Here is a 17,522-nt window from a genome sequence, read left to right as displayed (position 1 = left end):
AAAATTACCTCTTATTTGGGAATTTAATTTATAAAGTAACCCTAAAGACTACAGGGAACATGCAGAGAGTACGTCTATGATGAAAAAGTATACCTAGTTTCTGGTTTAAAACTACTTCATACGATCATATGCTTCACATACTCAAAGAAACTTACAGAGTTCTTTCTTTCAGGAAACTATATATTGAGTTGCCCCAAAAGTTCATTTGGATTTTTCTAACTGGAACAAACCTTTTGGCCAACCCAATATTAAAGCAATGAATTCGTACTGTAAGCAATGAAAACTTACAATGAGTTTTTTTGCGCATAAGACCTACTTTAGATGTTCTATGTTAGTATGGGGTACAATTCCTGCTTTAAAGCATACTAAATATAAATTGGGGTTAAGTGTTATTCTCTCAGTTGCGTCCGACTCTTTGCGATCCCACTGACTGTAGCCCACCAGGCTCCTCTGTCTGTGGGATTTTCCAAACAAGAATACTGGAGTGGGTGGCCATTTCCTCCTCCAGGGGATCGTCCCAACCCAGGGGTCAAATCCAGGTTTCTTGCATTGCAGGCATAAGGATTAAATGTATGAAAAGTTAAATGCTACTATACGCATTTAATAACAAAGTTAATGCTACAAACTACCGCCTTATCAGGAGTTTAGATTTAAATTTTAGTTTTGCCTTAAGTCACGTTACCTAAGCCTGGTTCTTCATCTGTAACATGGATCTGACTAAAATGAGCTGACCACCTGTTTCACATAAATGTTAGGGCAAGAAAATACAATGATGTATACATAACCCCTTTTAAAATTAAAAGACAAAATACAAAGGTTAATTATTAATCTCTCATAATTGTCTCACTGAGAAAATTGTCTCTAATTATTGCTTTTATATTTATTTTTGAATTTTTAATGTTATATGTAAACATAAATTATCTGGTACGGATTATGTTCTTAACTAACCAGTGTACTAAGTCTGATTACTTCATGAAATTGTGTTTTGGTTTGTACGCATGCACACACACAACCATGGGTCATGACGTGAAATGTGTTTCTTACATAGACTCTTATTAGCAAGCTTGCAAAACTCTACTTTAAAACCTGAGCTTATTGAAGTATAACATTTTGCTTATTGAAATAAAAATACTTCATTCAACAAGTAAATCCCAGTTAAGAGATATACCTTTCGCATTGTCAAGTTTAGCAATGACTTTTTGTTCTGCAACATTCCAAATGATCACTAAATTATCGGCACTGCCGCTTGCAAAAAGGTCAGGGTTATGTGGACACCAAGAGAGCGCTGTGATTGTTTTCTTATGTTCAGACATAATTGCGTGGAGTTTGAATTCATTATAATGGTGATCCAACTAAAAAAAATATAAATAAAACATATCAGTGCTTCTTTTTAGGTAATGCACTTTCCATTGAAAATCACATTTTTTCAAAAGCTGCACACATGAAGGGGGGGACACCTAATAACAAGGTATGAACACAATTCAAGCTCGCTCTACTTTCAAGTGAATTCAAACACATTCAATGGAACAAGATCATTTTTTAAAAAAATAAGAGAGGACTGACATTAAACATATCAATTTTAAAAGGAGTAAAAACAAATGTACATTTAAATATGCATAATTAAGAGATTTATTATATTTTCTGTAGCCCTATCTACTTATGAAGGAAAAATACCTTGGTCTTGAAATAATTTTTCTGCAGTTTTTAAATTGCATTTTAATCAAAAAATGTACGTTAAGTAAGCCAACTGCTCATTGCTGCATTATTAAGATGGGCAAGGTTTGCAGAGCAGTGGTATCATTTGGACCTGTTTTATGTTACTGCTTCTTGGAAAGGGCATTATGTTGTTTTTATATGCAAGTGGACAAAATGAATAGCCTAATTTTCCTATTCCCTTTGTAACTGTGCCATTAATTAGTAGATTGATTCATCTATCATTTTTAACATGTTTATGACATACTGTTATATACTATATTTGTCATTTTGTTGAACCTGGTTTTTCCCTTGAACACATAATGAACCTTTCACAGCGTTATATGATACTTTTCCAAATCATTATTATATTATCTATTAATGCCACCAGTCTTTCTTTAACCATATACTTGCAGTAAAAGCTTAACAGCTAGCATAGTCTCCTATGCCCAATGCCAGGAGCCTGTTTAAAGGTATAAACGCATTTTCTGTACATGTAGGGATGAACAGGTTTGTAAGTTTTGGTTAGTGATTTAGGTTACCAACAGTAGATAATGCAGATGTAAAGTATCTAATAGAAAAAACTGCTGTTAAAGCCGCTCAGCGGAAGAGTCTATAAATACAAGGGCATGAAGAAGTCATTTTGCATGTCAGTGACCCTCTCTGACGTTACAAATTACCCACATGGGGTCTTAAGCGCAATGCAGAAAACTGAACTCAGGAATTTCAAATCGAGTGTTAATTAAATATTTTTATTAACTAAACTGCAGACTTAATAGCATTTCACTACCTTTTCAAACTTAGTTAAATATTAATCTTACCCTAAAAAATGAAAAATTGACAAGAGCCAGCATTCTTTTACCTGATAAACATAGATGGCCAGGGTGGCGCAGTAAGCAAACCTGTCTCCACTGGCAGCGCACACATCTCTGTTCCACGGCTGACACCCAGCAGCCAGCAGTCCCACCTGCCTTACCTGGGACATGTTCACCTTGAAAAACAAATTCAGAGGAATGCTGGTCATCTCCATTATTCAATAAATCGCCTCTTCGTAGTTTTACATCTGTGTTCCTAAATCCTTATCTCTATGCCCTGAAAAATTTTTCTGCTAGCACTATTCATCTCAGCGTATGCTTGCAAAGAATGGGAGCTGAAATCTCCAAATAGCAACAGACATCAAGGCAGGTCATTTCTATTAGAGAAGCAAGATTATAAAATAAATGACGACTGACATTTGATCAGGGCTGGGAATCCCACCAGCAGTGACAGGGGACAGAGTGAAATGTAGAATGCACATTCCTATCCAAAGGGTCTAGCACCAATGACTTCCCAAAGAGACAGAAATATCCAGAATTTCATGTGAATGTACCAAGTTTCAAACACTGGCAGTTCATTCAAGGCAGCAAGTTCACATGTAATATTGGGAGTACTGTGACCTCTGTCTCAGAACTCACGTCTCACAGCTCCTCTAGCATCCTTACAAACACTACCTGAGGTACATAACGCAGGAACACAAGCTGGGCCACCAGCAGCCTTCACTGTGAAGAGGGGACGAAGAAACTGGAAAGCACAGAATAGACATCGTTCATATGGCAGGGCAGAGGATTTTAGAGTAAGCAAGCCCAGACTCAGTTATGTTAACTCTCATTTATTTAAAAAATTACTTTCTTCTTTATATCTCTTCTATTTCATAATCCCACTTCCTGAAAAGATCTCTTTTTTCCACTCCAATTTTTCTTTCTTCACCCCATTAAATTCCCTTATCTGAGTGGAACTAGTGAAGTAAATAATCTGCAGTGAAAATTAGCATGATTAAAAAAACTGTGCTTTTGAGTGCTTACAAGTATAAGAAACTGCTACAAATATCTGGTTTCTTCCTCCCCTAATGACACCGAGCATTCTTGATAAATAAATTTTAAAAACCACACACTTTCCCTTTCACAATGTTACAGCAATATTACTTTTCACTGAAAATATACATTATTTAAACCACATGTGAATTAAATAGGCTTTTATAGTTTATCCTTGGGATGTAAGATTTGTGTGTGAACAAATTTTGAGTTTATATTTGGAAAACAAATGTGAGACTGTCCGCACCATTTTGCATTCCCAACAGACAAAAATGAGTGTTCCTGCCACTTCACCTTCTCACCGTTGTTGTCAGTGGTTTAGATGGGCCAGTCTAACAGGCATGTAGCCGCATTTTATTGTGGCTTTAATCTCCAGTTCCCTAATAACCTGTGATGTTGGACATCTTTCCGTAAGCTTGCATGTCATCTGTCATCTTCAGTGAGGTGTCTTTTCAAGTCTCTTACCCTTTTATTTTCTGCTCTAATTATTTCTTATATTCTGCTTACTTTGGATTTAATTTGCTCTTCCTTTTCTAGTCTTCTAAGGCAGAAGCTTAGATGACTGATTTTGGAGCTTCCTTTATTTTCTAATTAATACATTCAATGCAATAAATTTCCCTCCAAGCACTCCTTCCCTGCCTCCCATAAATTCTGTTGTATTTTCAGTTTCACTTAGTTCAAAATGAATTTTAATTTCTCTCGCGAGTTCTTCTTTGACCCTTATGTTATTTAGATAAGTGTTGTCTAATCTCTACGTATTTGGGGATTTCCCAGCTCTCTGTTACTGACATCTAGTTTAGTTCCATTGTCTCAGAGCAGACACTATTATTTCTATACTTTTAAATTTGTTAAGGTGTGATTTTGGTCCAGAATATGGTCTATTCTGTCAATCTCCCACATAAGTTTGACAAGAATGTGTATTTTGCTGTTGATAGATGAAGTAGCTGATATCAAATTACATCCAGTTGCTTGAAGGTGTTGCTGAGTTCACCTATGTCTCTACTAATTTGTGTCTGCTAGGTCTGTTCTATTCTGACAGAGGAGTATTAACGTCTCCAACTATAATAGCTGGACATAGATGAACATCCCTGCCGTATCTGACTTTGGTGCTGATCCTTATTTAATCTCTTTCAACTCTGCTTTTTTTTCTTTTTTTTTTTTTTTTTGGCTTTTTAGTGTGCCGTGTAAATTTTTTGTTGCCAGGGGAACATGATGTCACTGTTTAAAAGAACTGTGGCCAGTAGCAGGTCTTTAGTGTTGTGATGTTAAGATGACTCTGTAGTGCCATCATTGTAACTAGCTCTCTGTCTTCCAATAAGCCCATGCCCATGGGACGGGAATTTCACCAGTACTCTTGGAGATTTTCCTCCCCAAGGTGGGACAGGATGGTTACCAGGGGCTGGCTATTTCCCTTCTCCCAGACAGGCTGGGTGCAGATATAATCTCTGCAGATCAGGCTCTGGTAAAACAGAGCAGCCTTGTTAAGAAGAAGGATGCTCTGACATATTTCAAAACAATTCCTTTTCCTCTCCCCTTGCCAGAAGCATGCAGGGTTCTTTCTCTGATATTTACTGTGAAAACCTGGTAAAGGTCCTAGAGGCAAAACTCAGAAAAGCCTGAAGGCCTCCTTATTACTGGGTCCCCCGGGAGTTTTTAACCCTGGGACTTGATACACGAGCCTCCAGCAAGTCACCAATAACCGCTGAGGTTCTCCACTCCGACTCTGGTTCCCACGGAGGTTTCCACAGGTGGGTTTCTGCTCTGGCGCACTGCGATTCTCCCCATATGCCTGTCTCTCCAATTTGGGGGCAGCAGTTGGCCTGGTGACTTCAAATCTCTTAGGAATCTAAGAAGGAGTTGTTGATTTTTCAGTCGATTCTCCCCATATGCCTGTCTCTCCAATTTGGGGGCAGCAGTTGGCCTGGTGACTTCAAATCTCTTAGGAATCTAAGAAGGAGTTGTTGATTTTTCAGTTTTCATTGTTTTGTTTTGTTTTAGGCCACAGTGAGGACTTCTGAGCTCCTCACATGCCAAACAAGAAACAATTAAGTCCTTCCGCTAACTCTTTATTTAAAAAAAAATCACTGCTAAATCCATGCGAATATATTTTTACTGTATCATGTATCTTGATTCACTTCTTTTTAGTTCCTAATTCAGGTAATATAAACATTTCAATATTTTCATACAACTTGGTCTGCTGCGGTATGTTCCTGGGCAGCTTTTACAAGTCTTATTACAGGCCAACAACTTAAATCCTTTAGGGTTCAGAGTTGAAGGACTTTTCCAAACCAGCCATTAAAATAATAAATAGGAAAAAACAAAATGGCAGCTTCTTTAAAAAATTAGGGTTTTTGAATGAGATATTAAAAATTATGCATCATTAAAGATATGAATACTATCACATCTACAAATCTAAATTATGTATTTAAACTGCTAGTATTCAGAAGTTTTTTGTTATTTTTCAAAAGTATCATTATATATACATATATACACACATATATCTCACTTTTATTAAGTGATATCTACAATTGCTGAAGAGACAAAGTATCCAGAAGCTTTTGATATTATGATCAGCATGAAAGGTTACACAATTAGTTATTCTGCATCACTGGAAATAGAAAACATTCAACTGAAGGCCCATGTCAAAATAAACATTTATATTTTAAATATAAATCCTATAAAACATGCCACACATATAGGTAATCCATTATATTTCAAATGTATGTGACAGGTAATTTTATACTTGTCATAAAGATTATGTACTCTTTTCATCTGTACTTGGGAAGTATTTCCATGTCCATCCTACACATGTGCTGCTTCAGAAGACACTGTCTTTTTGGCCCAGAAACAAAACACACACTGTAAAGATGAAGCACTAAGCCGTGCAGTCCCCCGAATAATGCAGGTTACAGAGGCTTCAGCAAGAAAGCCTGAGCGCGGCCACCTCACAAGCAACTGAGTGTCAGCAGTCTGCCAACTGCAGACCTGCAGAGATATATGTTTATGTTTTCAACCTAAACTCTATTTTCTGTTTCAATCTTGTATGAAACACGTGACACATACACTGTAATTACAGTGAAGGGTAAGTGCATCAAACGCAGAAAAAAGAATTAGAATTAGATCTGTATAACGATTAAGCTCATCTCTGCACAAGCAAGATGACATAACATAACCATGAAATTTAAATCTGGCTAGAGTTACAACACTGCCAAAAACAGTTATAAAACTAAGTTAAAATCCAGTTCATATACATGTGCCGTGTTTGTAGAAGTATATGCATATGCTATAAATATTAGTTATATCGAATTTATATGGCAAATCAAGTATATTTGCTATCTTATGTGAAATATATTTATACCAAATACATATATTTGACATTGAATATATACTTACATCAAATATATATTTTTCATACATATTTTGACATATATTGTCATATATTTCTATATTTGATATCAAATATATTTATACCAAATATATATATATCAAATATTTCCTATCAAAAAGCTATATTTTATGTCAAATATATAAATATCTGATATTTTATATCAAAGTATAAAGGCCAATTTGGTGATCTTAAGATAAAACTCATATTTGTATGTGATTTTTCAAACACTCATTTCTAAATTATAATTTTTTTCTTAAAAACCAACATCTTTTCCAGTAAACAGTAAAAAAACAACTATGGAAAAATATGGCATGCTGAATGCTGATTATATAGGTTATATAAGCACATACATACCATCTGAAAAATTATATGGTGGAATTTTAGAAGAAATTAAATAATCATGTTTCAATTTTCATTATTTATAATAAGATGTTTCACTGCCATCTAAGTCTGTATAAGAACAGATTAAAACTTGACCCAAGAAAAGCTCAAACTCATGAAAAGGATATGGCAATTTTAGGGTTGAACTACATCTATGTATGAGAACAGGTTATTCTTTTAATATGTCTCAGAATAATAAATTCACTAATACAGGCCAACAGTGTGTTAAAGGGCAGACTGGAGTTATGGTGGAGAGAAAGATTTTGAATCTTCACAAAATCTCCATGAGCTGCCTTAAAATCACTATAAAGGATCACATAATTTTAGTAAAAAATAAAAATTTTTTTTTAAATCAGCCTCTCCCCCCAACCCCCACAATTAGACTATCATCCCTTTTCTTTTCCACAGAGGAATATACAGTCTACACTTGAAAAAGAGTCTTCTGTCTGAACATCCAAAATGCACTATTACATTTAAAATACACAGTACAAAAAAAGGATGCTAGAGTTACAGTCTGTGTACATGTCTCCGTGTGTGCGTGTCTTGGTGGGCGGGTATGTGTGTGTGTCCAGTGCAACTTCAAATACTATTAAACTCATACGCTGAAACATTTCTATCATTTACGGGTAAGACTGGAATTCCGGATAGTAAGCTACCCACTGACTCTCAGCCTCCCTTATGAAGAATGCTTTAGAATCCACAACATGAGGACTATTCTCCAGAGTTAGATATTCATTGGCTCCAGAGATGTTTACCAGCTTGTTTCACAGCTGAAAAAGAAATCTGCAACAAAAAACCCAAGAGGCTTAAACTGCTGAGGATTTACAACTAAAAAGATAAACCAAAAGACATAAAATACTGAGAAAATATCTTAGATTGATGTGATTAGGATAGCACCCTGAAGAAGTAAGGAGAAAGGAACATTCAGTACTGCCTATCTTTAGTTAACATATGCCCTCAAACCACTGGAGAAGTAAACGGCAACCCACTTCAGTATTCCTGCCTGCAGAACTCCACGCACAGAGGAGCCTGGCGGGCTACAGTCCATAAGGTCGCAAAAGAGACATGACTGAGCGCTAACACTGCTCACAAACCACGGTGGGGAAAAGCTGGAAAAACTACATGAGGATATGCTCTCTCTTTTGTTCCACTCATGAATGAAAAGTAAAATCCACAAATTGCCTTCATTTAAACAATCAAAGAATCTTTCATTTAAAAGGTGAACATAATCAAAGAGAAATCCTATGCTATTCTAAACTAAATCCAGGTTGATAAGGTATCTAATAAAATGGCAGTTTTCTGCCATTGCAATAATACATCAGAATAGCTATGCTATGCAAAAGTTGCCATAGTAACAATGCAAATCCCTCTGAAACATAATTAATTGCCTAAAAATTTATCAAATGGAACATGGCACTCTTCTTCAGAACATTTTTTTTCATTTTCTTTTACAATATTATTATAATTCCATGGTATTAGCACATTTCTATCATGAAATGTTTTTCCTTAAGTAAACAGACTTTCTTGAAATTATTTCTATTTTCATCCATTAATCTCATTAGAAAGAATTCTATTTTATCTTTAAAGCCTAAAGACAATCTGAAAACATTAAGAATTCATTTGAAAACAGGATAGAAGAAAACCCCTTTCTTCAATATATAATGATGACTATCCTTATATATTATCTTACCTCTGCTGTTCAATCTATCAAATAAGTATCTTATTTATCCTCAGAATACTGCACTGCAAAAATGTCCACAATATAAATGACATAGAAACACAACTGCATGAGAGGCAAAAAAAAAAAAATCACAGAAAAAATTATAAATACAACATAAATGTATCTTACTCTTTGTAGTCCTTCATACCAATCATCTTGCTCAAACCAATGTGAAATGTAAGTCATCCAAGCCATAGAATGTTTCTACTTTAATCAAGGCAATTGGAAATCAGCATCAGAACAGTCAGCACCTAAAGTAATAACAATGCGTTTCAACCAAACAGGTTTACCAAACTCTGTCTCATGAAATGTTGCTCAACATAAGAAGCTAGAAGTACAAACACATTTCATCTGCAACAGCTTTAATAATTTAGAAATAACAGTATCTGTAAAAATAATGCTAAACCAGAACGTGCAAACCTATAGTCAAATAAAATAATAATTATGTCATATAGTAGCAGCAAATGCTATGTCAAATATTTTGTTAGGTTTCAGTTTTCAGTCTAAAAAACATCTTGAATTTAACTTTTGCAAGAAATAGGTAAACTATTTCTAAAAGTAATCAAGTTAAAAAGAAAGGAATCCAGAAGAAAACACAAAACAACAAGAAACAGAAAATGTGTTCCATTCTTAACATCAGGAGTTGGATGTAAAACTAGATTAAAGCCCTCAGGTTGAAAGGGGTACAATGACAAGGCTGATCCTATATTTCCACCTGCTGGCACCGTTGAGAGGAAAGCCAGTTAGCTGACTGTCAATTACCTAAGTGCATCAAACAGTTAAGCACATCACCTAACAGAGTGCAAAGCAAACAAGGGAATTCCAGAGAGTAAGGAGCCCAGCCACTGGAGAGACTAGACAGGCAACGGCTTCCCTTGAGACAAGGGGTGGGCAAGAGACGAGAAGCCCAAAGCAGGCAGGAAGGAACCGTGTAACATTGTGATGCTCAAATCTTCAAGGCTGAACCAACTAGAAAATCAATTTAGAACCACCGGAGGTCCCTGACGTTCCAGCTGAGCTGCCCTCGCCTGGAAGATCGCCTCAGGCCTCAGTGCGGTGCCAGGAGAAAGACGGGGGCAAGTCAGACACCGTCCCCAAGCGGGTAGGGCACGTGGGAGCTGAGAGGCGTGGAACTCGGCCTAGGTCTCTGGAGCCTCCTCTCAAATGAAGCGCAACGCTTCAGCTAGGAACCCTTCAGAGAGGAGACACACACCCTTACTCCCAGCGACGAGGAGGAGGGAGTAAAGGCAAACTTCACGTGCCTCTGGGGAGGGCCAGACGCCCCCTCCCCAAACCCCGGAACAGGCAGAAGGAAGACGCAAAAGCTGCCAGCCCTGGCCGGCGGAGGCGGGGAGCAGGAAGCTGCCACAGGCTCCCGTCGCGAACCAAGTCAAACCCAGACCCCTCACCGGAGGGCAGCGAAAGCCTTCTCTCACTCAGCACCCACCGCAGGCGCCAAGCGGAGTCTGGCTGCCTCAGAGGAGGGATCGGGAGACACACAGACCTCTCTCAAAAACCAGACTCCCCCCAGTCATGGCGATTAAAAATCACAGGATAATCACACACAGCGGTGCTGCACAGTAATTAAAATGAACGATACACAGTGAAATGAATGAACCACATAATGTAACTGGACTGAAGGTCACACGTAAATATCACAGGCTTCTGTTTATAAAACTTCAAAAACAAGCAAAGCGAATCTACACTGTTAGAAGGTGCAAGAGAGTTTTCTCCAGGGAAAAGGAAGTCAAGACAGACAGGAGCCACGAGGGGGAATACCTAGGATGCTCACGCTGCTTCGTTTATGCTCATTATGCTAATGTGCAAATTTGCGGCTGCGCAACAGTAAAGTGCACATTTCTGCCGTCAGGTATTTAATCTAAATAAAGAGAAATCACACACTAAAAATCCACAGCAGTGCTTTCTAGTACTAACAAAACTAAGAGGGGAAAATAAACTGAAATGAATTTGTCCACAAGTAGGTAGGTATTGTATAACTGGGCTATATTTTCTACCATCACTCAGATATTTTTATTTATCTTTTTATTTCCCCCTGGAGTTTTCTGCCCCATTATGGGCCCCAGTCATTATATTTCATAATGTGTTAAGTCTCTCTCAGAGACATGCACTAATATTTAACTCACAAGTAGTTTTAGAAGCAATTATCAGGGACAAGCAGGTGAGGAAGGCTGTCACAGGAATTATCTCAAAACAGGAAATATGTGAAGGCCAGAGCCTACTAAACAAGGGGCAGGGGAATGAGATGGGCTACATTAAGGGTGTGTATTTGGGGCCACAGGAAAATCAACAGAGTCTGATGACTTGGCCATGACTGGTTCACAGTGGATGCCTGTTAATGCCATGCCCATAACAGATCCTCTGAGTCCTTAATTCCCACTATTCCACGGGAGTATTCCCTGAGCAATTTCTCCCAGCCAGCTCCTAAATGCTTACAGAGATCTGTTGAGACACACAGCTCCCATCCCAGCATTTCATGCGCTGACCAGAACTTCCAAGATATTAAATAGCTACACCCTAAGAAGCAGTGAAACGAAGAGAAGCGAAAAGCAAAGGAGAAAAGGAAAGATATACCCATTTGAATGCAGAGTTCCAAAGAAGAGCAAGGAGAGATAAGAAAGCCTTCCTCAGTGATCAATGCAAAGAAATAGAGGAAAACAACAGAATGGAAAAGACTAGAGATCTCTTCAAGAAAATCAGAGATACCAAGGGAACATTTCATGCAAAGATGGGCGCAATAAAGGACAGAAATGGTAGGGACCTAACAGAAGCAGAAGATATTAAGAAGAGGTGGCAGGAATACTCAGAAGAACTGTACAAAAAAATTCTTCACAACCCAGATAATCACGATGGTGTGATCACTCACACTCACCTAGAGCCCAGACATCCTTGAATGTGAAGTCAACGGGTCCTTAGGAAGCATAACTATGAACAAAGCTAGTGGAGGTGATGGAATTCCAGTTGAGCTATTTGAAATCCTAAAAGATGATGCTGTGAAAGTGCTGCACTCAATATGCCAGCAAATTTGGAAAACTCAGCAGTGGAGTTTCCTCCACATAGGAAAAGGAGTATGTCAAGGCTGTACTGGAAAAGGTCAGTTTTCATTCCAATCCCAAAGAAAGGTAATGCCAAAGAATGCTCAAACTACCGGACAATTGCACTCATCTCACACGCTAGTAAAGTAATGCTCAAAATTCTCCAAGCCAGGCTCCAACAACACATGAACCATGAAATTCCAGATGTTCAAGCTGGTTTTAGAAAAGGCAGAGGAACCAGAGATCAAATTGCCAACATCCGCTGGATCATGGAAAAGCAAAAGAGTTCCAGAAAAACATCAATTTCTGCTTTATTGACTATGCCAAAGCCTTTGACTGTGTGGATCACAATAAACTGTGGAAAATTCTGAAAGAGATGGGAATACCAGACCACCTGACCTGCCTCTTGAGAAACCTATATGCTGGTCAGGAAGCAACAGTTAGAACTGGACATGGAACAACAGACTGGTTCCAAATAGGAAAAGGAGTACATCAAGGCTGTATATTGTCACCCTGCTTATTTAACTTCTATGCAGAGTACATCATGAGAAATGCTGGGCTGGAGGAAGCACAAGCTGGAATCAAGACTGCCAAGAGAAATATCAATAACCTCAGATATGCAGATGACACCACCTTTATGGCAGAAAGTGAAGAAGAACTAAAGAACCTCTTGAAAGTGAAAGAGGAGAGTGAAAAGGTTGGCTTAAAGCTCAACATTCAGAAAACTAAGGTCATGGCATCCAGTCCCATCATTTCTTGGCAAATAGATGGGGAAACAGTGGAAATAGTGTCTGACTTTATTTTTCTAGGCTCCAAAATCATGGCAGATGGTGATTGCAGCTATGAAATTAAAAGACACCTACTCCTTGGAAGGAAAGTTATGATCAACCTAGACAGCATATTAAAAAGCAGAGACGTTACTTCATCAACAAAAGTCCGTCTAGTCAAGGCTATGGTTTTTCCAGTGGTCATGTATGGATGTGAGAGTTGGACTATAAAGAAAGCTGAGCGCCGAAGAATTGATGCTTTTGAGCTGTGGTGTTGGAGAAGATTCTTGGACTGCAAGGAGATCCAATCAGTCCATTCTAAAGGACATCAGTCCTGGGTGTTCACTGGAAGGACTGATGTTGAAGCTGAAACTCCAATACTTTGGCCACCTGATGCAAAGAACTGACTCATCTGAAAAGACCCTGATGCTGGGCGAGATTGAGGGCAGGAGGAGAAGGGGACAACAGAGGATGAGATGGTTGGATAGCATCACCGACTCAATGGACATGGGTCTGGGTAGACTCCAGGAGTTGGTGATGGACAGCGAGGCCTGGCGGGCTGTGGTTCATGGGATCACAGAGTCGGACACAACTGAGTGACTGAAATGAACTGAAATGAAGAACAATTCAACAGCCTTCAGTTATCCATTACTCTAATCACTAATAACAAAAGGACCATTTGTCTCTTTAGCTTGGGTCAGACGATGTTTTTAATGTGTAAGAACAACAACAAAAAATCTTAAAAATAATCACAATATAGTTTCAAGATAACCTGGATAAATAAAGTTACCAAAGTTGATGAAAAAATGAGAAAACCTAAATAGACTGAATTTGAATATGAGTCTAAATTTAAAACTTTCCCACAGACAATCTCCCAGGTCCTGGTGATTTCACTGGTGAATGTTTACAAATATTTAAAGAAGAAATTTTACACAAATTTATTAAGAGTATAATAAAAAGGAATCACATTAATTCTTTATATCCTGCCAAACACCTTAAGACTTTATAAGGAAGGAAATTACAAAGGAATCACTCTAAGTTAAATGTAAAAATCTTAAACAAAGGGATAGAGGTATAAGATGCTAATGGATTAGAAGATTTAATATTGTAAAGATTCTCTCAGATTTAATCTAGAGATCATGTTATGTCTCACAATAATCAGTCAATAAATTCTTTTTAATGCATTATTGAATCTTCATCTTCTGAAAATTTAACCAAAATTTTCAAATCAAATTTCCAAACTGACCTTGTCTAAAAATAAAAAATGACTTGCACTAGGGTAATTTAATAAGTCTAAAATATCTGGCACATGTTTAGCTTTAAACTGTGTAGTGCAGTTCCAAGTTAACTGTTACTTGATTTTCTAAGAAAATCTATTTTGACTAGTTTCTTAAATGTACTCTATTTCTAAGATACATAAACACAACAAATTCAAAGAAAAACATCTGAGTTCTTTTTTTAATGAAAGTGATTTTTTTTTAAATGAAAGTGAATACAGCAGAAAGAGTATAATAAACTCTTCAAAATATCTGTATTTTTTAGCCAGTGGTACATTTCCTTGTTTAAAAATAACCTTTGTTTTTGCTATTTCATAAGACCTAAAGTCAATGAATTCTAAATGTCCCCTGAAAAACGCGTGGTAAAACGCAGATATATCTAGCATTAGAGAAAATAATCCTAGAACTAAAGAGAGTGCACTCACTACTCTATTTAAAATGGATAACCAACAGGATCAACTGTGCAGGACAGGGAACTCTGCTCAGTGTTATGGGGCAGCCTGGATGCGAGGGGAGTTTGCGGGAGAATGGATACAGGACCATGCATGGCTGAATCCCTTCTGTGTTCACCTGAAACTATCCCAGTATGGTTAACTGGCTATACTCCAATACAAAACGAAAATTAAAAAAAGAAGAAAGTGTATTACTAAACATTGTATTTGCACAAATACTTGAAAACAAAAAACACTAGGACTTATTTTTTCTTTACATTAGCAAAGGCTGCCCATCCTTTCAGCTCACACTTCACCTCTGCTTGGAATGTGGAGATGAAGGCTGAGGGCAAAGAGGATTATAAGGATGCAGAGTGGACCTAAAAGATGGTTAAAAAGGGAGGTGAAGAAGCCAAGATCCCTGGAAACTTGCTGGACTTCCCACCTCTAATCTTTTTCGTTTAATGTTTGTTTGAGCCATTATTATTTTACATTTCTGTTACATGCAACCAAACCTCAGGCAGGCTTTTAGACTACATAATTTCAAGTCATATTTTAGAAAGCAGAACTAGTTAAATTAGTCAATAACGTCAATTCATTATAACCGTCATAATTCCTTGTCTTATATAATTAACTATCATGTTTTCACCCCTACAGGCACACACTATTACTAAAACTCAATCATTATTATCTACAGAGCAGAGAATATTAAATTATTGCTATTTTGCCTCACCCAACACATTATTTGCATATGCACCTACCTCATTATTTTGGAGAAGGAAATGGCAAACCACTCCAGTATTCTTGCCTGGAAAATTCCATGGATACAGGAGCCTGGCAGGTTACAGTCCATGCAGTTGCAAGAGTCGGACATGACTTAGTGACTAAACCACCACCACCTCATTATTTAGTGAAAAATGTACTTATCCAGGTATATCTGATGCATCATTTTATTCCATTCATTTCAGAAAATATTTAGTGCATAAATATAACGGCTAGGCACTAATGCTAGATGAACAAGAAACAGAAAAGAGAAAACACACACACACACACACACACACACACAACTGTTCCAAGAAGCTTACCACACTGGGAGAGCTACGTACACAGCAACTTCCAATAACCAGTCCATCTATCATCTTTACCCCCAACTACCCGCCAGATGCCCTCTATATAACTGCTCTGCTGAAATCAGAATCCAATACGGTCCATGCGTTCAATCTTGCTATTAAGGTTTTGTTCACCTAGAACAGTGCTTGTTATCATGATGTGAACTTGCTGAAGAGCATCTGCTAGTTGTCACACAAAATACCTTATCTTCTGGATTTATCTGACTGCTGTCTTGTAGAAAATAACCTATATTTCCTACTGAATTTGAATGAATGCCAATTAAGCAGTTTTGGCTGGAAAATGTATACATATAATTCATATCTACATATACTTATAAACCTATACTTACATGCACATTAAAAATAAAATAATACATATCAAAAGGTTAATAACTGGCTATTTAATAGTAGGAATATGCAGAGTACATCATGGGAAACCCTGGGCTGGAGGAAGCACAAGCTGGAATCAAGATCGTCAGGAGAAATATCAATAACCTCAGATATGCAGATGACACCACTCTTACGGCAGAAAGTGAATAAGAACTAAAGAGCCTCTTGATGAAACTGAAAGAGCAGAAGGAAAAAGTTGGCTTAAAGCTCAACATTCGGAAACTAAGATCATGGCATCTGGTCCCATCACTTCATGGCAAATAGATGGGGAAACAGTGGCTGACTTTTTTTTCTGGGCTCCAAAATCACTGCAAGTGGTGACTGCAGCCATGAAAAGACACTTACTCCTTGGAAGGAAGGTTATGACCAACCTAGACAGCATATTAAAAAGCAGAGACATTACTTTGTCAACAAAAGTCCATCTAGTCAAGGCTATGGTTTTTCCAGTGGTCATGTATGGATGTGAGAGTTGGACTATAAAGAAAGCTGAGCGCTGAAGAGTTAATGCCTTTGAACTGTGGTGTTGGAGAAGAGTATTGAGAGTCCCTTGGACTGCAAAGAGATCCAACCAGTCCGTTCTAAAGATCAGTCCTGAATATTCACTGGAAGTACTGATGCTGAAGCTGAAACTCCAATACTTTGGCCACCTGATGCAAAGAGTTGACTCATTTGAAAAGACTCTGATGCTGGGAAAGATTGAGGGCAGGAGGAGAAGGGGACGACAGAGAATGAGATGGCTGGATGGCATCACTGACTCAATGGACATGGGTTTGGGTGGACTCTGGGAGTTGGTGATGGACAGGGAGGCCTGACATGCTGCGGTTCATGGGGTTGCAAAGAGACACGACTGAGCGACCGAACTGAACTGAATAGTAGGGAATGTATTAGTCCTTGGACTTATTTACATTTCCTAAAATTTTAATAATCATTTTTCAACCCATCCATTCATTCCACAAATATGCACTGAGCACCAAGTAGGTGCCAGGCAGGCACAGAAGATAGAGCACCCTGCACAACAGGTATGAACCCTGCCCTTCCATAGTTCATATTCTTAAGGAAGAAATCAGAATGAGCAAAACAAATAAGTAAACAGTGACTATATTACAAGGTAGTTTGTGGCTCGGAGAAAAAGAACACAAGGAAAGAGCAAGGCAGGTTCTGGAGATGAGCTGACACCATAAACTTCTAAAAGTCAGCGCAAGGACGCTCCGCAGCAGTAATGCTGAACAAGATCTAGAGAAGAGAAGACAGAATATGAAAGTCTCTGCTGGGAAAGCAGCAAAAGCAGAGACTCTGAGACAAGAGCGTTCCTGGCAGGCTTGAGAAAGAGTCCAAATAGTCAATCAAAATATATAAAAATATGAATTCAAAAGTCAGGGTCACAGATATACCACGATGCAGAAATTCAAGGTAGTTTTCTTGAACTCCTCTTTGTCCTCTTCAGAATTGTTATTTTTTTAATAG

The 17,522-nt window shown here is 37.9% G+C and overlaps 1 protein-coding gene across 12 annotated transcripts in view; it reads right to left on the bottom strand.

The window, feature by feature from the left end:
- The window catches only part of WDR17 (WD repeat domain 17), a 64,818-nt gene that overhangs the window by 40,796 nt on the left and 6,500 nt on the right, over positions 1–17,522 (bottom strand). For 7 of the 12 annotated variants that reach the window (XM_042241228.2, XM_042241229.2, XM_042241232.2 and 4 more), the window contains exons 2-4: positions 9,161–9,282; positions 2,555–2,683; positions 1,169–1,352 (exon numbers count right to left, since the gene is read on the bottom strand). In XM_042241228.2, the coding sequence (XP_042097162.1) occupies positions 1,169–1,352; positions 2,555–2,683; positions 9,161–9,226 (379 nt within the window). In that variant the 5' untranslated portion in view covers positions 9,227–9,282. Of the gene's footprint in view, positions 1–1,168; positions 1,353–2,554; positions 2,684–9,160; positions 9,283–17,522 lie in introns of those variants that run through there. The other 5 variants (XM_042241230.2, XM_060406954.1, XM_060406955.1 and 2 more) reach the window with 2 other exon arrangements.

Source organism: Ovis aries, chromosome 26 (assembly GCF_016772045.2).
Source record: "Ovis aries strain OAR_USU_Benz2616 breed Rambouillet chromosome 26, ARS-UI_Ramb_v3.0, whole genome shotgun sequence".
NCBI classification, from domain to species: Eukaryota; Metazoa; Chordata; class Mammalia; order Artiodactyla; family Bovidae; genus Ovis; species Ovis aries.
Note: the sequence above shows the minus strand (reverse complement) of the source record. Positions and strands in the feature narration are given on the sequence as shown.